Source organism: Metopolophium dirhodum, chromosome 5, assembly GCF_019925205.1.
Source record: "Metopolophium dirhodum isolate CAU chromosome 5, ASM1992520v1, whole genome shotgun sequence".
Lineage (NCBI taxonomy): Eukaryota > Metazoa > Arthropoda > Insecta > Hemiptera > Aphididae > Metopolophium > Metopolophium dirhodum.
The window spans coordinates 6,219,926-6,245,313 of NC_083564.1; the positions used below are offsets into that span (position 1 = coordinate 6,219,926).

The window sequence follows — 25,388 nt, forward strand, 5'->3', positions numbered from 1 at the left end:
ATAATAAGATAAAATGTATAATACTATGAATAAAACAAAATATATCCTATGAGAAGTTAATTAGGATTGTTTTTATTAAAAAAATAATGCCAAGTTCTCAAAACAATATTTTTTATATATAAGCCAACGAAAATAAATATACAAGTATACAACAGATCTGTCAGTTATCATTACTATTACGTTATTTTAACGTGTGACAAAAACTATAAACAGTGTAAATTAATATTTATGTGTCATCGTTAATAAAGTAAATGCAAATATCTATCCATAAAAAATATTGAACTGAGCATAATATTTACATGCATGATTCCAATATCATGTACATATTCGGAAAGTTTTATAATATACAAAAATCTACTTCGAAAGGAATGTACTTCGACAATGATAAATTATTTGGTTTTTTTTTTTTATTAATACATTTTAAATATACATATTACATACATAGGTACATAATAATTAATTTAGCGAACAATTAAAAATATTTTTATAATTGATCATGTTTAATTAATTTGAATTTTTTTTTATTGTTTTGCTGATTATTACCAAAGTCAAAGTGAATCATATATATTATTATATATTATACAGGTACCTATATGCAAAAAATTGCATGTACTTTTGTGCAAAGTTTTTGGAAAGGTTATAAAAAAATACTTCAATCCTACGCTATTATTTCAGTAAAAGTGCATCCGGCCATAAATGTATAAACCAATCTGACTTAATAAAACCATACTATAATATAATACGATAATATACCATTAGATTAGATTGGTATCAAATACAACCATACGCATAAATATACGCATAAGCAATTATTCGCAGACAGATTTTTGACAAACATATAGCCTATTATATTGTGATATAAACATACAAATCACCTACACAAAATACAAATAATTTAGCATACCGATTATAATTTTATAAAAAATGTGATGTTTGGGGTGGGGTTCGGGGTACCTATAACTTATATGATGATTGTCAGTAAAAAATAATAAAATTTAAGTATAAATGTATTTTTCTATATTATAAGATGTTATTTGTCAATCGTCTTGTATAAATATCAAATGTTATTAGGCACACGTACCTATTTTTATTTACATTTTAAAAAAACCTTATTACCTACTTCTAACGTTTTTATTTCAGAAATAATAAACTAATTAAAATTTGAATAATTAATTTTAATGATGTATAAAAAAGAAAACAATAATAACAAAAAAAATTCACCCTACAATGAAATATAGCGTAAAAAATATAATATTGTAATATCATCAAAAACTCAGTTGTTCGTAATTACCTCATTACACATACATATGCATCATAATGTATAATTTATATTTTTTACATATTATACCTTGGTAAAAGAAAAAAAGTGTTGGGTATATATTTGATATTGTATCGTATTTGTACAAGTATTTAGTATATATCTAACCATTAAGTATATTCAGCAATAACTTCAAAAATGTTATTTATTTATTAATTAAATCGACCTAACACGATTATAAAAACAAATATTGTTCAAACTATTTACACTGTAATATAAATATTGTACATTTGTACAAATTGTAAAAAATATAATACAATTTATTATAGCAATGGGTATAGTTTAAACATTATAGAAAAACGTCAGGTATATAGCATAAAGACGTAAAAACGATAAAAAAAAATACGTCAGATACACACGTAAGAACGATGGAACAACGTCTCATGTTTATGTCATCAGTAAACACGAAAATGTTGTGTACCAAGTCAGACGGCAATAGTATATATTATAGAGATTTCTTCATCATATTCTAGGCTTGCAAAATCTGCAGAAATTTAAAATCGTGATATTCTTGCACGAGCAATGTATAAAAAATATTCTTACACTCTAGCACTTTCGACTACCGGCCTAGTAAGTAGTAAGTATAGTAACATTGTACTCGATATTACATTCATGTATATTAAAAATGAAAATGTGGTACCACTATAACGGGAGTGAAATGTATGCAATACGAGGAGCACCACACAGTAAAAAAAAAAAAAACGAAAACGTACATCGGAAAATGTCTAGGAAAACGTCGTCGTCGTCGTTTACGAGATTTTTTGGTAAATACATTTAATTTAAGTACTAGACCGCTGTAGTTTAGTTGTTACGTCAGCGCAAAGACTTTGTTTGAAAATATTCCGGTTGTAAGAAATATTGTTCACGCGTCTGCTTGTTAAACGTATATTATAACAGTGCCGGGTGTTTGGAAACATTCTAAAACACATCGAAAGCCGTTAGAAACGTTGTCAAAGTTGCGAGACACACGATATGTGCATTACGCGCATTACGTTATGACGTACTATACACGTCGTCGACGTGGCGAGAAAAATATGGACTCTCGCGGAGAAAAAAGGAAATCTGACGAAAAACAGACCATCGAAATCGATGCGACTATAATATAATACGATGTAGGACCCTCGGCCACTGGTGATCAGTGGCGTCATTGAAAAACTTGCCGGACCTCGTGCGGCACACTACCCGACGACGTGGACACTTACGAGTTACGACATTATAATATCATGTATACCTTTTCACAACGCTCCCCCCCACCTGACACACGGCGGTGAGAGCAAAGTACACCCTCGGACGGACGGACACACTGCAGCAACCGTGATAACAGTTAGGGGTCGGACCGCAACAGTGCTGCAGGGGTATACAATATACATATATGTATATGCATGTAGTCGGAGGAGAAGTGGTGTGACGCATTGTCAGCGAAGTGGTCGAAATGGGGGTGGCGAGAGGAGACGTGTGTAATTTCGTCGAAACTACGGAACCCGCCGCGGCGGCGGAGGAGGAGGCGACGGCGGCGGCAGTGGCGTGTTGCATGTTGTGTTATGGAAATAAATAGCTTTCAATCGACGAGCAGAGCACAGTCCGTGTCTACTGGTGGTAGTTGCTCGTATTATATTATTATATACACGACGACTACTACGACGACGACGACGACGACGACGACGACGGCGGCGTGCACATATAGTGGGGAGGTGAGGGGTGGCGGCGTGCGTGCGAATAGGGGTAGTTGGCGACCGATGCGGCGGCGGCCCTCCCCACCCCCCGCAATAACACGACGAGCCTCCCCTCGCCGCCACAAAACTACCCCACCGTATATATTTTACGTATAGTATATTGTGTGTAGGGGTTGCGCGCGCGCGTATTTACGTGTATACGTGCGTGCGTGCGTGCGCGCGGGCTCCCGCGCTCGTGTACGAGGGGCGCACACGACCGTACGCCCGCCCGTCGACGCGGCCACTGCCACCGCCACTGCCGCCGCCGCCACTACCCGTCGCCGCCACCGCCACCGCGCAACAGCGGGGCCGCAACAGGCGCCGCCGGTGGTGGCGCGCGGTGCGCGCGCACCCAATAATAATCACCCCCTTCGATAGGGCGACACCCCCGTGGCGTGAACGGGGTGGTGGGGCGTGGAGGCGACCGCAGCGTCTGCAACGGCGGCGGTATAAGTGCCGGCCACCAAACATTTCCAAACGCACTCGCGTACCAAACACTTCGTCTAGTCGCTTCGGTGCTCCTCTTCGCGCTATCTCTTTTCTTTTTTTTTCTCTCTCTCTCTATCTGTCTCTGTCTCTGTCTCTGTCTCTACTACATCATCTCTGTCCGTCTGTCTGTCTGTCTGTCTGTCTTCCCGTCCGCGTTTATAAGTTCTAATTTTTTTTCCTTAATTCGACAATTTTTTATTCATTGTTTTTTTTAATTTTTTTTTCCTACCCCCCCCCCCTTGTTCCCGCTGGACTACCGCGATTTGTTCGTATTTAGACGCAAAAGTGCGATTAGACATTGTTGTTTTCCGAGGAAGACGACGTACAAAAATACATTGTAAAATTTAAAAAAAAGAAAAAATCGTACGAGTTTGAATCCGTTTCGCGGTGCAAGTAGTATTAATATATTGTCATCATTACCGCGACTATACAAATATATACAGTTATAATACCATATCCGTTGCCGCGACCGAATATACCGCCGGCCCGAAGAATCTCGGATGACGGTTGGCCATGCCCCGGTGCCTGATGCCCAAGAAGTGGAAGACCGCCGTGGCCAACGAGTGTTCGTGGGACTACGACAGCAGGCGGCCGTCGTCACCGCCGCAGCCACAGCAGCAAACAAAGAACACCGGTCCGCAATGGGAACCACCGGTGACGGTGCTCTTGCACCACCATCAGCACCACCACCATCAGCAGCATCACGCGTGGGGACCGTCTAGCCCGCCAGCCGGAGCCACCGCGCCAAGCCCGCCACCGTGTTGCACTGGCACAGCGTTTCACTATCTCACAGGTATTTAACAAGTTATTTTCGACTTTAATAATAATATCGACGGTTTAATATTATAATATCGTCATCGCAAAATTAATTCGTATGATATAATATATGTATATGTAAATTATAATATTATTTACCAACCTACTTGCCGCGGAGTGGTCAGTATGACGAAATTATAATCTCACGTGTAAACAAGAATAAGCGCGTCCCACGAATTCATTATTTTTGTCCCGCAGTTTCTTGCGTAACGTAAAGAATATTCAAAAAAAAAAATTAATTAAACGAAACACGCCAAGCACGAGTCGTCCGCGTGCGTTTAGAAATAGTACGTTATAACGACGACAGTATCGCAATAAAATAAATCCTTCCGTGTACACTTATTAGTTATTACCTATCATAGAGGCAAGAGAAAAATAGTTTTTTTAAATTTTTTTTTTCTATAATAGTTCGGTGTGTTTAAATAATAAATAATTATACTTCTATGGATATTATATTATTTCCTTCGACATAGTAGTCAAAAATTAACTATGCGAGTATTATGTAGGTGTATAATATTATGGTAACGGAAGTGAAAAATATCGTTTTTCCCTTTAATAAAAAAAAGTTTACTTATTTTTTTCCTATTCAAACCCCTTATTTATAATATTAAACTTCTATTTTTGTGATGAATATTTCCATAATAAAGTAGGTGGGTATATCAAGTTTTGTAAACGTATAAATAATAAACCCAATAAATCAAAATGAATAATAAAAAATGAATAGTTTAAATAAAAAATATAAATAATTGATATTTTCATTCGGATTGATATCAAGTGATTTTAAACAAACGTTACATTTTAATTGAAACAAACGGCAAAGCGTTAATAAGGCCTGAAACTAAACAAATGTTTTACTCAGTTTTCTTTCAGTTGTACACGCTACTTTTCATTCTGTAATTATATGTATTATTTATTATCTGATTTTTTAAAAAAGCGTATAATTAATTATAGTTTAAGTTTAAAACAATGATACATTAATTATAACATCAAATTAGTTCATTCGATGAATGAGGTAAGTACGCGTGTTGCGGGGATTGTAAAAGAATTTAATTTGGAAATAACATTTATGGTTCATAAGAACATTTTCGATGTTATTCAACTGAAAAAATTGATTAGGAAGTCGAGCTTGATTACTTACATTATATTTTTTCCTTTATAAAACTATGGTTTATTAGTTTATTACGTGAATTTACTATAATAATAAATATATATTATACCATACACATAAAGTATATCGATAAGGTATATTCGCGAATCCAATCTGCAAATAAAATTATGAAAATAAAGACTATACCGAATAAACGAATAATTTTCGATCAACGTATAACTCATAATTCATATTATACTGTAAAAACCATATTTTATTATGATAATACCTCGTAATTTTGCAATGTTTCTTTCGTACAAAATAAAATTAAAAGCTTACAGTAGGTATAAATTAAATCGAAATAGACTCGCTATACACAATTTGTCGAAGCTTTAAAGTAGGTATATTATATTAACCATGTATGTATACGACAAATTGATTTTCAATTTTTTAAAGCTATGCCATTATCTCGTGTTTCCATATTTTTTTCTCGCCTCCGCTACGCCGGCATGTATAGGGTACATAATCATACGTATATTTTATATATATTATTGACAAACCGTTTAGGTTTACAGCGGGTCCCATTTGGCAACAATATAACAACGAAAATAAACCGAATCCCAAACCCTGGCGATACGCGTACAGATATGAACTTGCCCTCCACCCCACCCCGCGCGTGTCTGTCGGGGAGGATAACGTGAGATATGAGCGAGGCAATCCGTGAGCGAACGACGAAGAGGGTGCCGATCGTAAAACGGTTTTTGCACCTATAAATCGTGAATCCGTTTCCTGAACGTTTGAAAATAATAATAGTAATAATAACGATGCACCGAATTTCCCACCTTTTTTTCCGAGCATGTATTATGTGTGTATAATAATAATAATAATAATAAACAGCTACCTGTGTTCACGCTGATAGTTCATAATACACAATATATAATATATGTTCTACCCCTCTCCCAACAATATCGAAAACACGAAATTACAATAATATGCGGTCGTTGGATTTTTTTTCGTCCCGTTTAATGGCACTTTTTCGTGGATTATCCCGAACGAAAAAAAAAACCACAACGGCGCGCGGTTGTTCGAAATTATCGAGGGATCAAAATATAACCGCAAGAACTTAATTTTCCGCTAACGCATGGTGTGTGTGTGTGTGTGTGTGTGTGTGTGTGTGTGTGTGTGTGTGTGTGTGTGTGTGTATATTAAATATATAGTGGACTTTTAACCCATTAAGTTTCGTCCATCGTTCGCATCCCGCCTACCACCCCCTTCCGTCGTAATAAATTTGTAATATTTATGTTGAAAAATATCGTTTAAAAGTTACGACACCGTTTTCTAATAACAGTTATTATTATTATTATTATTACTATTACTATTATGTAACTGACGGCTACACGAAGTTTATGCGACCAAATCGACAAAACCGCCATTACTGTACGATAATATTACGATCGTATTATTATTCCGACGTAGTCGATGTATAGGTTAAGTAGTTGGTAGGTACCTATTATAGCGGTTCATTATATTATATAAAATGTTTCATCTACATAAAAATAGCGTTTTTATTCGTTATTGTGTTAATTATTATGCTTTTGTACAGTTTTCATATTATGTATATACACACTGACGACACTTATTCTATACAAATCTAATATCATTTTTGCAATCACGTACACTTTTGATAGTTTTTTTTCGTAACTTTCTGTTAGAAATTTGAAAAAAAAACACAAACTGTTACCTCCGACAGTAAATTTAATAATATTTTTAGTTAAGTCGAGAGAAAAAAATATATTTTATCTTATTATTTCCGTGGCCATATGGAACAGTAAAAGTATTCCAGTACATTTGTCAAAGTGTATTAAATAAATTCATAATAACTTCCTTACAGCGCATATTAAGGACTATTACTCTGCAGTATTCAAAATTACGAAATAAGTGTTTTATAATAATATTATAACAGTTGATATTTTAATAACGATCGAACACACTTGATGCACAGTTATAATATTATATTAGTGTAACAAATAGTAATCCCTCATTGCGTATCATACTCTATAATAATTTCTCTCTCTCTCTCTCTCTCCCTCTCGTTTATACGTGCTACGATAATATTATAGTACGGTGTTTCTGTTTCAATTTGCCAACTGCAGTTTGCAACCGCACATATTTTATAGTATAAATTACGATATAGGTATACACGGTGCAGCACAGATATTTCGGATGATAATATTCATTAACATATTATTGCAAACGAATCGATAAAGAAATACGTATATATATATTATTCTCAGCCAGCATGTATTGCTATTATCAGTATTGCAACATATACCAATACCAGTGATACGACTATTATTATTATGATTATAATATAATACGGTGAAACCACCTACGATGATACGACAGATAGCTGTTGACCAACTAGCTACTATAATGTATTCCATATTATTATAGGACGTATTTCCGTCGTGAGAAGTAAATAGCAAGCGTTGGTGGCGACGGCAATTCCGCACCGCAATATTATTATTGTATCGTATTGTTTGTCGGTATAGCTAACGGAGTATCTTTATTTCATCGTCGCAATATTAATTAAGTATTACCCTGCACTATAATATAGCTGTACATACGTATTGTAGTGGTTATCGCGGACACGAAACGGATTATTTGCAATATTCGCGATCGCGTTTTTTAACAGTTTGTTTCGGCGAATTATCGAATTGGAGGAAGGGAGAGAAAACAAAAATTAAATCGCCGGTAACCCGTTTCGGCGGTGACGGGGTGAGCAAACAGCGAGCGCGCTCCGATCGCATTAGCTAATGGATTATTTCTTTGCGCCGCGTACACACACGGCCGCCGTGGTCGCGAACAATCGGAGCGGAAGAACCGTCGGCAGAATATTTCCCCGAGCAGAAGAGATAACATTGACGTGACTGTACCGTGGCACGCCGTATAATATTATTATAATATAGCCGCGGCGGAGTACGAGCACACACTCGGTCAGTATTACTCTATACTCGCATCGGTGACGGTCGGCGGGTCGGGGTGAGTGGACGGGTGGGTGGGTGGGTGATGTGATGGGCTGCCATACGCCATTATATTATATTATGCGAATTCCGAACGCAAATCATGACGTTACGTTGTATATGTTATACCCGATATCCATATGTACCTAACTCTAAGTGCGCAATAACACTAATATCGTAATAATATTATATGGAATGTATTATACGGGGACCGCATCACGACGACTCTCCACTATACGTTACAACAGTCGGATGAGATTATACTTTTAATATATTTTTTTCTTTCGCATAGCTTTTCGTCGGATCGCGCGTATTCGACAGTTTTATGCAATAATAATAATAATACGATATTCTGCTCTGCAGCCGATCGTGCAACAGCGGTATACATAATATACTACGAGTATAGACGGTATATTCGCGTTTGCTTTTTAAATTTTTTATCGAGCAGGCACAATAATAATTATTATCATACGGTACAATCGATTTGAGAGCCCCTCGTCATCGTCGCCGTCTGCACCGACGTGACAATGCACGACGACAACTCGCATATATATAATATTATATTCCTACCTTCCTACAATAATAACGTTATATTATTATGGGATATTGAAAATAGGCCACCGGCGAGGGTTGCACGCCGCGCGAAAACAATACAATATAATATAATAAATAATAATATATTGGCGATGGGATGTCGGGGGGGGGGGGGGGAGGGTATTGTTCGAACTGGTTTTTTTTTTTTCGTCATCGCCGTCCGCGTGTCACGGTTCGCGTTTTTACCCGCACGAGGGGAACGCGGTTGCAGGGGGTCGAAACGCTTTTACGCGCTTGTTGCACTCTGCTCTCGTCGCGCGCGCGATCAACAGCTGGTCGATCTCGGCACATATAGCTGCTGCTGCTGTAGATCGGTATACATACACACGCACGCGTGGCATATATCTGGTTAGGTGTGTGTGTGTGTGTGTGTGTGTGTGTGTGTGTGTGTGTGTGTGTGTGTGTGTGTGTGCGTGCGTGCGTATACCTACTGCGGCTGCATCAATAGATACGTATATAGAGTATACACATACAACGCATATAGGGGCCGCGAACTTTATCGGAGGGGTCGTGAATCAGGAGTATAGTATATATATATAGAGAGTGGAAAAAAACACACACTAGCGAGTGTTTATAGGTAAAGGGATGTGCCAGGGTGAAGAGGCAGGAACCTATATAATATGTATATATATACTAAAACAGTGTTATATACAGTGTGTGTGTGTGTGTGTGTGTGCATATATAGGGCTCCGGCCGGTAGCACCTGGCACGCGACCACCGGAACAATATGCGCGCGCCCCGACGTCTATGAGTTATTATTTATAATACACACACATATATATATATAGGTATAATTAAACAATTGCAGCTGGACAACTGGTTCGCGTATTATATAATATTATATTATGCGTGCGGTGGTGCCGGTGTAACGGGAGCCGTTCTGCCACCGGTCGGCGGCCGCGAACGGGAGAGGGCGACGCGCTCCTCGCCGGCCGGTGTAGCACCGCTATGTTATTATTATATTATTATAATAGCCGTCTGCGAGAGGGCAAAAACCTAGCCGGTCGCCGTAGTAGACGTGTAGACTGCTGCTGCTGCTGCAGTTGTTCACGGGGGACACGCGCGATTGCTGCAGTCGCCATGTGCAAAAAACAAGAAGCGCGTATATAATATAATAAGCCACCACCGCCACCACCTTCCCGCGCACCCATCCATTGGCCATCTAGTGTAAACCGAAGTCCTCCTGTTGACGATTCCAACTATACGGGCACAACCCCCCCCCCCCCGATATTTCTTCATATCATTCTAATTTCTAAACGTAAAATATCTTGGATATGTCACTATAATATATTTTGCATCCTGAATGAAACTTTCAAGTTACATTTCAACTTTACAAGTTCACCAGTTCACGATAAACGTTCATTCAATAAGTTTATAATATATATCCGGGAGGGGGGACGATCATGATCCCGTGAATACCCGCAGGGATCATCAAATTGTATCTAATCTATCAAACTATATTTCGTACAGAAATATATATTATTTAAATTTTTTTTTCGTTGGTGTACTAAACGAGGTTTTTATTAATTTTTATTTAATTTTTTTATTTTGCCTTTTACTTTGTTCAGATGAATAAACATGTACGTTAAATGATACCCCCTCAACACTTCTTAAATGTGCAGGCTTTCCAAAAATATTAATTGGTGATCCCTGCCATGTATTGCTATTTCATATAGGTATGGTATACGTCATACGTCATATCGAATCGTACTCGAACGTAAAAAATATAAAATAAACGTCTCGTCGAACGGTAACCATGATAATATGATGTGTATAAATAATATATTATATATAAACTGTTTCTGTCACCCGCGGCGGTGCTTATATTTTTCATCCCAGAGCTTTGCGCTTCACAAACAAACACTCGACGCGACCGACGTTTATCGGTCGTGTTTATTCGCAGTTTTTTCTGTGCACATACATACATAATAATAATATGTATATACAACGAATCCTGAGAAAACGACCGTCTTAACGCTCTCCGAGTTTCATCCGTATCGATCAAATTCGAATATTATTCAAACTCTACATAATAATAATTTTTAATATTTTTATTATTATTATTATTATTATTATTATTATTATTGCAATAGCAGTAGATACGTGTGACGTCGATCTGCAATCATTCCGTGGAGGTTAAACGTTCCGTATGTTTACCCGTTTAACGATCCGCCTTTATAACCACCACCGCCGCCATAAGTTTGCTTAAAATATTATACGAATTAAATTAATTTTACTGACGTGCATACATATTTTACAGTTGTATCAAAGTACACGTGTGTAGTGTGTTCTAAAACGTTATAGGTACAAGACTTAACAAATAAATAAATAAATAAATAGTAATAAAAGTTTTATCATATTAAACACGTTCTACTTCTATATATAATATACAGTGAATCTATTTTCACATCTGCAGTGGCGTCTTATTCAACCGTAATTTTACAACTTGCCTTTTTTCATCGCAATTCACAGTTCGTTTAACCTTTTATAAATCGACTGATTGACACCGCGTAACACCACCTCCACCACCGCCACCACCACCAACCTCGTCACCCCCACCACCACCACCACCATCACCACCACCAACACCGCCACACCTCTGCCAACTCTTTAGGGATTTTTCATCGCGGTCGTTTATTCAATTGTGAAAGTAAATAAATATTTTTATGTTATTATGTTTAGTGTTTACTGTGTATAAGCATATAATATAATATATATGTACCAGGCACCTATTATATATATGATATAATATTATACATTTTATTTATTTACGCACTTACTATATAGCCGGAAGAATACGAACGAACGATTAGGATCACGGTATATTGATCGACCGTGGCTTTTAGACCTATATTTTTGTCGAGTGATGTATAATACCCCGGGAGGTTATCACTGCAGCACGTATTATACAAAAAACGCTACGAACGACAATAATATCTGCTTTATATTATGTCATCTACTTTATATGTTTTCCCCACGCTCGCAGTGTATACCTACTTACGTGTAGCTACGTATACGCCAGTAATACGACGTGTAAACACGGTCGCTCCTCCAGGAAAAGAGTCACGGGCCATTTGTACGGGATTATTTGGCTATGACATTTTTACGTTTGCCAAAGGTCACGGGGGCCTTACGCTTTATGGTGCCATTTGGAAAGGAACGGTTGCATCGTCGTGTATTATAAAACGTTTTTCTTGGTCGGGAACGGCGGGTGTGGGTGCAAGAGGGAGAAGAGGATAAAATAAAAATAAGAAATGGGAAAAATTGTTGTCTGCGTTTAGAGCAATTTAAAAACGAGACATGGACACGCGGAACACACGAGGGGGTGGTTTTTCTCTCGGGCAATCTAGAAAAACAAGATTTGCTCCCGCCGCCGCCACTCTATCCTCCGGGAATTTATATATAAAGTTTTTTTTTCTCTCGTCCTATCCAGTATTTTTTTTTTTGTTTTGCTCCCCTTGCCTAACCCATTTTATACCTTAAATAGGTCCCGCGATTCTCCAAGCAAAAACAACGATTTTTCTTTTCCCATTCTCTATCTCTAAACTCCCCGAACGGCCATAATTGAAAGTCTTAGAGGTGATACTGTATATATTATATTGTGAAAAGTTTTAAATTTCTTTTATTTCCACGTCTGCATGCCGCCGCCTGCATATTACAACTCGCTCGGGCAACACTTGAAACCGATTTCAGTTCCCTTCGAGTTAAAGATGAAATATAATATAATATAATAATATTATAGTCAAGAAAAAATAGCTCATCATTATTTCCCACCGTAGGCATAATATTATATTTATGCGTTAAACACATACACACAAACACACATTCACTTGTCCTCACCAACAGCGTATTTAATTGAAATTCTATTTGTCCACTTGACATTTCGCGTGTATGCAGGACCATCGGCGCAACGCGTAAATAGTTGTTGGGAGAAGTGGTTGGGATCGAGGAACTAGGTTTATTTTTTTCGATAATTTAAGTTATTGACAAGCAGAGTAGCAGACTGTTGAAAAATAATGTATTTACTTTCCGCTCGCATTGCATAATATCATTCTTATTATCGCGTTTCAAAACATGTATCGTGCATTCGTGCCTGATAGACCTACATCTTATAAGAATTGCTATTAAACATTTGGATACGGCATTTCTGTATTAACTTAAAAGTACAACAAAGAGAAAAAAAAATTCCGCACTTTCAAGAAGCTTCTCAGTGATAATGAAACCAACATTTAAATGACACAGAAGAGAGATAGCAAAAGTTTAATAGCATTGTCTACAGGTGTATGGTCTATGGTCTCCGTTACAATCTGACCGTCCGAACAACGTCAACAGCAATATATTACTATTTACTGTCGTGTCTGCATGCGCGCGTACACAGTTGTAGTAGTAACATCATAATAATATTAAAATTATCGTATAAGCAAAACTTCGAAGGATTAAAAATAAATCATACCGATAAGACGCACTGGGCCGCGGTCGTTGTCCATCGCGAGACACGACCCTCTCCCATATCTTCGCGTGCGCGTACGTTCCGAGAGAGGGGACTGGAGAACGCCCGCGCGCGCAATCGAAGCAGACAGCTGACAGATCTATGGAAAGGCCACAATAACATAGTTTACGAGGCAGACAGACTCGCGCATTTACGATATCTCGCCGAGTGGGGCGCAGGCTATAACCAAAATATTAGTCCTTGGAAATTACAATATCCAAAAATGTTTACCTAGACTTTAGATTGCTCACGTGGGTTATTTAAGGTCCATTTCGCCACTATTGTAGATGGATGGCAGCAGTATCTGTTGACTATTATAAGACGCGTCTGTACGCGTACAGACGTACAGTTGGGTTATTCGGCTCGTTTACGGTTTGGGCGTGTAGCTCAACGTTTGCGATAGGTACTAAAAAAAAAAAAGGTTAGGTTAGGTTTTTTTTAATACTAATCTTCTCGAAGACACAAAAGTATCCCGAGTACTTATGTGCAGATTTTTACGCCGTGCTACCGTCAATCTTACGAGGAAATCGATTAGGTTTATTCTTGTTTTGTACACTCTTAAATAATAGTTTTTAATCTTCGGGTGGATCTCCGTCCGCTCCTCTACGGCGACAATAATAATAATTATTATTATTATATTGTATCGCATCACACACACACACACAGGTAATATTCGCATGTACGCGTTAGAATTCAAATGAAACGACGTGACAGGTATCACACGTGTTGATCTTCCACCTGTTGGCCATATGTTTTTATCCTGTAGACATCGATCCCCGCACGCGCCACACCGGCACCCAGTCGTCGTAGCGGAGGCGACGGCGGCGGCGCCGGTATATCCATCGATGACTGCTGCCGCCGCCGCTGTTTTATATACACAGTCCCCGAGATTTTTTATAATAGATAACGAAATAATTATTATTCTCTGGTCCCTTTTCATCGCGATCGAATAATCTCAAAATCGCCGACGTCATTTTTCTCTTCCGACCAGAGACCAGCGTACAATTATTATTTTCGTCCGTCCGTTGTCGAACTCAGTAGTCATCAAGTTTCAACACCGCCACCAGTTGTCCAGTTCTGCCGTATCATACCATCATGTATCTCGTCAAAATACTTAAAGAAGGTACCCATATGAGATAATATTATTATTTTTGTGTATTTTTGGATTATTATTATTTTATTCAATATTCAACGACATTGTCTTCGCGTTGTCGCCCGGCGAGGTTTTCGATGCTCACGCGATACAATCTTCTGACGATCCGCGTACGCCGTCTTTCAAACAACGCTGTCGAACAACAACACTATTCTACATTGTATCGTCAGACAAGTCACGGCGAACAATTATAAATCGTTCGGCGGCGAGCGTCTTCATTCGCGTTTGATGAAATAATATATTAATTGGAACGCTAAAAACGATTACAAACAACAATAATAATAATAATAATAATAATAATAGTAATAACATTTAATTCTTCTGTACACGAATAGTATTATAATTTATTTAATCGCGAAACAATAATAATTATTACTAGTGAACGGTTTTGCGAATAAAAAAAAATGAGATTATAGTGTGACCGGGGGGGTATACGGGGAAAACATCCAAGTCTGCAAACAATCAATTAAAATTAATCAAGTTGCACTTCATTTTCTCGTTTCATTAACAGCCTCCGCGCGTTGAAAACGTATCGATCTCGCTAAACGCACAAAACGCATTATATCGGGAAAAAGTCCATTATTATTGGTAACACCCGAAAGTACTATAATATAGTGTACACACACATGGCACACATACACACTCGCCGACACCGATAGGTACAATAATCGTGTCGGTTATTAATAAAAACCGACTGCATAATAAATAATTCATTACATGCAAATTGCTTTTCCGACGGGGTTTTACACCGCCGCGTTTACCAATCGGATTAACGACACTGCGTGGCGCGGCGCGGTTGATAATAATATCGTTCTCGTTTTCCAAAAGGGACCAGGACAACACTTACTGTGCAATCGGAATATTGAGTTACCGGCCCAGGTGAGTGGTATGTATAGCGCATATTATGAAAGGATTTCCCGTGTAACTATATTATAATAATATGTATTATTTACATTTTGTGGAAAGTATGCAAATGTACATAGGCCGACAGACTATAGAGTCGTATAATACCTACGCCGCGGAATAGCTCCAATAAAAATGTACGCGCAAAATAGGTAGGTGGTTTTCAATCCAGATCCCTTCGAACCCAATAAACGTCTGTTACATAATATTATATCTACACATCGTATAAATATCATATGTCTTTTTTAAACTCTGCGTGATAGTATATCACGTATTATTACATTTATACGATATATACGATTGAGATTTTACTTATCATTCTTACAATAATCGTAATACTATAATTTATACCAAATAATATTCGCCGTTCGTTTTTATTGTTGTTCGTATAATTATTATAACAAACAACGATTTTGTAATGCTTTTGGCGAGCGGAAATCATTATTAAACGCGTTTACTTAAAAATTAAATTAAAAACTGTTTTAAATTAAACATTAAAAAAAATGTCGATGCGACAAAGTATTTGATTTAATTTGAATTTTTCCGGATTAACAGAACATAATGAAACTTGAAAATTTAAGAAAAACAGCGTAAAAGAATAATGAAAGGAAATAACCGTTTCTGTTTCAGAAATATATATTATGATATTATATTGTATTTTATTTTTCAAAGAAATATTTTTTTTTACTATTATCATGAAAGGCGGTAGGGGACATAATCACCAAAACGAGATAAGAATAAAATAAATCGTATCGCACGAAAGTGTCAAAATCCTAGACACCTCTATGCTTCATACCAGATATTAAATTTAGATCTACATACATAATATATTGATCAAAAACGCCTAACGTTCAAGTGTACAACCATAATCGACAAATTTTTAATCTAATTACGATAGACCCTAAGAGTATTTTTTTGGATTTATAATATTATGACATTATAACATTATGATATCGTCAGAACTTAGCAAGCATTTACGTAAGCTATAGGTAAAACTTAGTCGTAGTGTCAATGAAATTTACAAAAAAAGTTACGAATAAAGGAGTTTTATGTATTTTGTTATTAACAAACATATATTTGTATGATTAAATATTTGTATAGATTATTGATGATTTTAAATACTTTTGTAAATATAGTATAAAATATTGATTATTTTTTTATTTCTTTGCCGCTTATGTCACATAGCCTTAAAAGGGAAATCCGTTGAAAACATCATAATATAGTATACATGTTTCTCTTGATGTGTTCAGCCATTATTAGTTTGAATCCGTATTCGATTGCATTGTACAAATACCTACTGAAATGCACGTACTATAGAGGTATATAATTATTATAGGCACCTGCAGGGGCTGTAAGAAGTGGGTACCGGAATAATACAATATTAATAGCAAACGCATTATAATAATATATAGTTCAAAACTATAATTGTAGGTACCTACACTTATACACAATAAAAACCGAAATCATTAACGAAACGATTTTGTCCGTCACCCTCCGTCGCACACAGATATGTTATTATTTATATATACCTACTTGAGAGTTGTAGTTGAGACTATATACTCAGCCCACGCCACAAGTTATTCGAAAAACGACATTAATAACCAATATGTACCACGGTATAGAAATTGCAAACGACTTGTTTGCGATGGGTTAGGGGGGTGGGGGGAGGAAGCGCGTGCATGTGTGTACCTGTACTCGTATAGGGGTTCGTGGAAAGTTTTTATTGTTTGCCGAACAATCGATATGACTTGTGCATTGGTCTTCTTTTTCTTTTTCTTTCTCTCACCCACGCGCCCTCGCCACAACCCCACCTCAAACCCAAACTCACTCTCTCACTATACGTGTGGGTACATTTTTTTCACCATAATTTCAAAAGCGTGCGCTCTATAATACACGTCAATCCGATATACTCTAGCACAAAAAAAAAAAAAATAAAACTCAAGACGACATCCATTAGGCTAATTTGCCGTGACCGCGGCCCCGCCAACTACTATATAATACATAATATGTAATATTATTATGTACTATATACGGTCTACCCTCTACGCAGGAAAACTATCGAACCCGCCACTTGCCGTATATATATTTATATCGGCTGCGGCAGCTATATTGTACGCGAATGTTATATATTATATTCTATACATAATAATACTAATATGTGGTGCTCGACACACTATCGGCTCGATGTTCTAGGCCGCCGTCGAACCTGCACGTGTGATAAGCGTAAAAACCACCCTTATAATTGCACGGGGGTCGTGCAAGTCGTTACCTATTGAAATATGGGAGTTATAATGTAATCAGAATTATTAATAACTATGAATACCCTTAGTTGTTGACCGAAACATAATCGAATCAATGTCCACACAAGTATACCTACCTATTCTACGGAGCTGGTTTAGTTCCATTATATAGCTGAAACGAGAAAAATAATACTTATAAATACAGTTTAAAATGTTTTATTTTAAGTAGGCACCTACACATTTATTTTGCAAAATTGCATTGAACAAAATTATGCGTTGTTTATTTGTATTTATAGTTTTTTTTCATCGTTATTGTATACAACTATAGGACATACTAGGTACTATATAAATTATATACGACGATAATATAACATAAATTAAATAGAATATTTATAAGGTATTTAATGTTGATATAAAATCCTATTCACGTTATTCATCCACTTTCGCGAAACAAAACGGATTAAAATTTATTGTACAACGAAGTGTTTAAAGTGGGTTATTTGTCGGGACTTATCTTTTTTTCATATTAAAACCATATTTAGTCGTTACGCGTTTGAAAACTATTTTTGAAGGGGTTGTTTAATATTCAACGCTCGTTACACGAATATTTCAGCACAAAAGTAATTAATCAGACATCAATTAATAAATAAAAATAATTTTTTAACATTTTAACGACGTTAAATTTTAACATAATATATTATTATAATAATATTATATTATAACTTAGCGGGTACACGTAATTGTCGTGAACAAAAACGTGTTTTTTAATCCCGAGACAATTTCACCAAAAGAAATCCCTCGAAGACGTTCATTATTCACGACTTAAAACAACTATTATACTAAACATTTTTATGCTTAGCTCTTTTGTCTCGCCGTTTTTTCCGCCCACGCTTATTATTATTTGTTCCGCGTCGCGTTCTTTATTATTCGTTTGTATTCTCGCGAAGCAGTTCACAATGGGTTTACTCTCAGCGTAATGAACACGGACGGCGGAAGATTCCTTTTAAGTCTAATTATACGAATTTACGTCGAACGTTTATATAGATTTGTTCGCATATCGGATGTTGTTTTATTTTCGAGCGTCTGTAAAATGTATTTTTATTTCCATACGGACCGGACGACGAAACGGTTGGCGTGCTCAAGTTTTTCGAGCCCCTTAGCAATTCTATGTTGGCTGCTCCCACCCCGTGACACCGCCAAAAACGGCAAAAACTATATAATACCATTTGACGCGTATAGTTATCGTGATATTATAAACCATGAAATATGTATTTATTTATTTATAATATATATTATAGTAGGTACCCAAGACCATGGTGTGGTAGCCTTCGGGGAACGGTTTCAAATTCCTTATACGATCGAGTAAATATTCGTGAGAAAGTGAATCTTCAGATACACCGTCACCGTATATTCCGCGGTATAATCCGTGCGGTTAACCCGTTACCATGCGGTCTACCAACTATAGATTAAAATATTCAACTACTCCGCCATGTGGCCAGGTGGTTATTAATAATGTGGTTACGTATTAATAATTACTATACGTCTATACCTAGTGAAATCGTTTTACTTTAATAATATTATACTCTGTCGAGATCAATTTTTTTTTTAGAATCAAAATCAAACAGCGTTAACCAATTTTATTTTTGTCGAAAACTAAGCTACAATTTACGGCAGTAGCGAGGCCCCCTAATAGCATATCAATCATCAACTTAATAGGACACACAATCGGTTAACCCCCACGCGACAGTGCGACACCCACCTTCCCACAAATTCTCCTAATAAAACTTGGAATAAAATATTATTGTACAAAATTATATTATGTTCTACGCGATATATAGGTACCCACGGTTAGTGGTTACTACTTACTAAATACGATATTAATTGGTCACTCTCCTTCGGCGGTACCTATAATAATAATAATAATAATAATAATATTATAAACCGTTTGTCTTTCTGCTTGCAGAGTATGCGGGAACCGTTAAAAGCGAGTACCCGACGGCCGCCGACGCGCAGGCGCCGCAGTCGGTGGTCGCCGCCATGCCGTCCGCGCGCGAACACCATCATCAGCAACAGCCGCCACCGCCGCCGACGCCTGCCACCGCCACGCCGGTGCTCACCGTACTCCAGTACCAGCGGCCACGTACGTACACTAGTACGGGAGTGGCCCTGTCTTTGCCGCCCAAGAAAAAGGATATTTACCGGCCCTATTCACTGGACGACCACAAGCCGATAAAGTGGCCGCGGCCCGAGGAGGACATTAGCGCCGCGCAGGCCATACTCGACCTGAGCGCATCGACGCCAGTGGTCGTTTGCCGGCCACCACCACCGCCTCAACAACTGCAACCACCGCCGCCGCCGCCGCCGCAAGACACTCAAGAACTTCTGCCGCCGCCGCCGCCAAATGCTTCTCTGCAACAACTGACACCGCCACAACAACAACAACAACAACAACAACAACAGCAGCAGCAGCAGCAATTAGTGCACGTCATACCGGTGGCTGTCAAACAGCAACCAGCTGAACAACTGCAGCAATTGCAGCGCCCACCGCCGCCGGCCATCCCGTTGCCGGTGCCGACCGCCGCGGCCACCAGCAAAACGGTCGCGTACACGTACGAGGCGTTTTTCGTCAGCGACGGCCGATCGAAACGCAAGTCTTCGGCGGCCGCTGCAGCCGCCGCGTCGGCGTCATCTTCGTCGGCCTCGGCGAACTCGTCGGCGTCCGGCGACGAGTGCGTCGTCGGCGACAAGTCGTCCGGCGGCGCGGCGGCCGCGATCGGCGCCGACTTTAGCGCCACATCGCCCGGCCGACCGTCCAAGTATACGTGCTCCGAGTGCGGAAAACGGTACGCCACGTCGTCGAACCTGTCTCGGCACAAGCAGACACACCGGAGCCTCGACTCGCAGTCAGCCAAGCGGTGCAACGTGTGCGGTAAACCGTACGTCAGCATGCCCGCCCTCGCGATGCACCAGCTGACCCACAAGCTAACGCACGCGTGCGATGTGTGCGGAAAGATGTTCAGTCGGCCGTGGCTTCTGCAGGGCCACCTCCGGTCGCACACAGGAGAGAAACCGTACGGATGCGCGCACTGCGGCAAGGCTTTTGCCGACCGCTCGAACCTGCGCGCGCACATGCAGACCCACTCCGGCGACAAAAACTTTGCTTGCCCGCGGTGCTTTAAGTCGTTTGCTCTAAAGTCATACCTGAACAAGCACCTGGAGTCGGCCTGCCTGCCCGTGGCCACCACCGCGGCCGCTCCCGCATCTCCCTCGTCACTTACGTCGTCGTCGGTGTCGTCGTCGTCGTCGTCCTCGTCGTCGTCCTCGTCTTCATCGTCGTCGTCGTCGTCGTCGTCGTCGGCCACTGCCGCCGCACAGTCACCATCGCACCATCACCCGCCTGCACACTTGCATCATCTCCAACCGCAGCAACACCATCACCATCACACGACTGCCGCCGAAATCACCAATCTCAACCTGTTGCGTCCAACGGTACTGCACACTGCCTAAATCGGCACGCATGCGTGTCGGGAAATCCTGGTCATTATTGTAATTTTTTTTTACCATATTATTATTATTTTCATAACATTATAATATTATCATATTCTGGTCGTAAGTTATAGTCAATTTTTTCGGAAATCTTTAAACTCTAGTTCATTTTATTATTATTAAACGGTTATGGGTGGGTATATTATTTTTATAGTATTACATTATTTTCACATTATACAGACACTAGTCACGAGTTTCTAGTCAATTTCTATTCCGCAAATAATATTTATATGTTTATATAAATACCTATATATATATGTTTTTTTATCGTCACAAAATTTCAACACATAAATATTCTATCGGTTTAAGTTTTTCTTTTCTTTTCTTTATTCATTTGCGAAAAGGGGCGTGCAATAGCGTATTTTGTTTTGTTGCGGCGTTACAAAGTCAATTTTTATTTGAATATATTATTATTATTATTATTATTAATACTATTTTATTTTTAATCATATCATGTTTTTTTTTCATCAAGCGGACATTATATTTGCATGAAATCTCACATTATTATTATAGCCTCTAAATAGTCTTGAAGTTAAATACAAATGTGCGGTTGGTTCCTAACCTTGCCCAACCCTGTGTATAGTATATAGTAATATTTGCCAGTGGTTGATTAATGCGTATATACATATTATTATTATTATTTATAAGCAACGTGTATTATTTAAGCACGTTGAAGTGTGCGGTTTTGTTCTTTTTATACATATATATTATATTGTATTATAATTTTAATTTTTTTTAATTTTAATTGGATGTATACACGCGTATATGTCAGAGTGTGTGGTCTAGTCATTTAGATTAAGTAGAGCTACCACGGGAGTGGTATGAACTATAATAAAATATATAAGAGAATGCGATCTCAAAAAAAAAAAAATTAAAAAATTAAAAAATATTGAATGTTAAAAAAAAACAACGTAATTAATTATGTTATACTATTTTAATTATAAATAATGTATCTTGTAAATAAAACTTAATAGGCACTAAGTTGTTTTTCGTATAGTTTAATAAATTATTAATACAAGACTAAAATAATATGTGGTAATCATGTGGTCACTGGTCATAATCATAATCATGATATAGTTAATGTTGGGAAAACTCCTAGTAAATATTGCATTTACCCGTGTTTTTGTTCGAAGCCCAATATTTGAGATTAGATGGAAGAGATTAGAGTACAAAAACTGAGACACCAAAAATTGTTTTTTCTAGACTAAAATATTAATTATGTTACATAATATAGAATTAAGAAAGTTTTAATATAGTGAAAAAGCAATAACGTAACCAACTCGTCTGCTCAATAATGTAATAAAATTAGGAACAAAAAGAAAAATTTAAGAACAAAAAAAAAAATAAATAAAAAATAACATTAAAATAATTATTATTAAAATATTATATTTCTTTTGAAATTTCGAATATTATTATAAATTACAAATATTTATATTAGACGTACGTTTTATCTACACGTTAATAAACACTATGATAATATACTTTATTTCGTTTTTGTTTTATTCTCTTTCTATATTGTCTCGGTGTGTATATATATATATATGTATATGTTATATATATATATATATATATATATATATATTATATTATGTAAACCTTTGTAAACTTTATATTTTTCGTCCAAAACCCTTGGACTCTCGTGTAATGTTAAGATGTTTAACGATGATATACTTTTAAGGAAACTCATACATTTAAGTACGTATTCGAAAAGCAATAAAATTGTAGAGGGAGAAACGGGAGCGTGAACGATAACGCCTTCCGGGAGCCTCTTGTAGAGCGTAGAGCAATAATTTTGTGAAACCTATAGCAATATATTATATCATAATATATTATTGTGTATTGTGCATTTGTATTCATTCATTTATTTATATTATTTTTTTCATTTTCATTTTGATTCTTATTTAGAGCTGGGCGGCGGGAGTAGGATGCTATTATACTATAATAGTATTATTACGGCTCGGAAGTGTATATTATTAGAACGACCGGGATCCGCGTCCTCCGTTTTGTTTATAATATTTGAATTTTTTTAATTTATCGAAGTAATTTTTTTCGTACATTTTTTTTTTATTATTATTATTATTATAACGATTATATATTATATTGTACACCTATATATTATATTTATATAACATACGCGCGGCGGTGGTAGCGATCATAATATTATTATAACAGTGTTGCAGCGCATTATAGTATTGGTATATAATGTTATTATATTATGCAGCCGCGGCGCGTATAATAATAATAATGATGATATTTTTGGACAACGTTTTTTCAATGATCAAAAATAAATATTGTTTAAAAAAACACATAGTGGCCTTGACGAATTCGTTTTTACGACGACAACGTACCCGAAAATATATTATAATATATATTATAGAGAGAGAGAGAAAGAAAGAGAGAGAGAGATAGAGAAAGAGTATCATATATAATTTGGACGATTAATGTGAGACCGGAACAGGCGTATATCCCAATACCCGTAGAGGGTAAATTTTAACAAACACGCACTTAAATCAATATTCAATGGAATCATCTCGGTCCACACACGATATCGTCGTCGATATATTCGGACGCATAATAACAACACTTTAATAATATATATATTATGTTAAGTGTTTGTACGATATTGCACTATTGCAGCGGTACCTCTATGCAAACAGCGTTTTTCTGGCGACAACTTAATATTATAATAACATACAGACAAAATAATTTGTTATTTTATTATAATAATTGCACCCGAAAAATTTGTTTGATTTGTTCGAAATTTTTTTTTCGATGTGATCATGATTTTTGGGTTTGCCATATTATAATAACATGACGTGATTGAAAATATTGTAAGATCACGAAGTCCAACCGCGTACGATTGTGTAGTAAATCGGCAGAGCAAAAGTATTCATATGATATTATATTATAGGCGTTAATAAGTCGTTTATTTGTATGTTTTTTTTTTTTTTCAAATGGGTAGTCCAACTTAGAATGTATAAAAATATAAATTAAAAGACGTTTGAAAATTGTTATAAACTCACGATTGAATATATTAAGCTTAAAAAAAAATAATAAAAACCATTAGCCGAATATAATGTTATATATTATATTAGGTACATACAAGATCGAAACGCAGTAGTTTTGCTCAATAATCATTATTATTATTATTATTATTATTATTATTATTATTACGTACGTGTAGAGTTTGTGTAACGAAAATATTTTAAACAGATATATTATATTATGATTGTCCGTGTCGTATTTGTTTGGGGAAAATTATAAATTATTATTGTCATAGATTTAACGATGAAATTACAATTTATTTATTTATTTATTTATTTGTTTAGTGATTATATTATTATTATATTATATTAAAACTAGTGGCAGCGAACAATTTTCGCATACCTATATTTTATTTCGTAGTGTTACGTTCTCAACAATATATAATATTATTATTATTATTGTATATTTTCATAAATAAAATTATTAAATAGTTGAAAAAAATAAAGTCTGCGTTCAATTATTTTCCGTCGTAGTACCTGTAGATTACTTACCCAATATGACACTATCATCATACGGTGCCCGGTGCCTATTTTTACAGGGTTTTGAATTATTAAAATACTGACGCGCGTGACCATGACAGCAGCTGCCATCATTTGCTGATAACACAGCAAACGAGACTGCGCGTATCACAATCTATTTATATGTACCGCGATTGTTCGTCATCATTGACCACGGTCTTATACCCATGACCGCGGTATGAGCACAAACGGATCGCGGTTCTCGCTTTCGAAAGCCACCGCGCGCCGAGTGCCGAACTCCAACATCTACAACAACGACAACAACTACTACGCTGTCATCGGTACGACGGTACGGCATAACAACAACAACGATATTATTATTGTCATGATATATTTTTCCGCGTTTCAAACAAGTTTTTCCACGCCCATGCGATCGGGTATATAACTTCTACATGGTAAATACCTACCCGTGCGATATGACAATTATATACCTATACTAATACATAACCATGAAC

The 25,388-nt window shown here is 37.0% G+C and overlaps 1 protein-coding gene across 1 annotated transcript; it reads left to right on the forward strand.

The window, feature by feature from the left end:
- The first annotated feature begins 3,418 nt into the window (after window positions 1–3,418).
- On the forward strand, window positions 3,419–24,860 carry LOC132944111 (zinc finger protein 232). Its single transcript, XM_061013289.1, has 2 exons — window positions 3,419–4,312; window positions 19,788–24,860. The coding sequence occupies exons 1-2, from the start codon at window positions 4,033–4,035 to the stop codon at window positions 21,329–21,331; spliced, it is 1,824 nt and encodes a 607-aa protein (XP_060869272.1). The 5' UTR covers window positions 3,419–4,032; the 3' UTR covers window positions 21,332–24,860.
- Window positions 24,861–25,388: the final 528 nt, after the last annotated feature.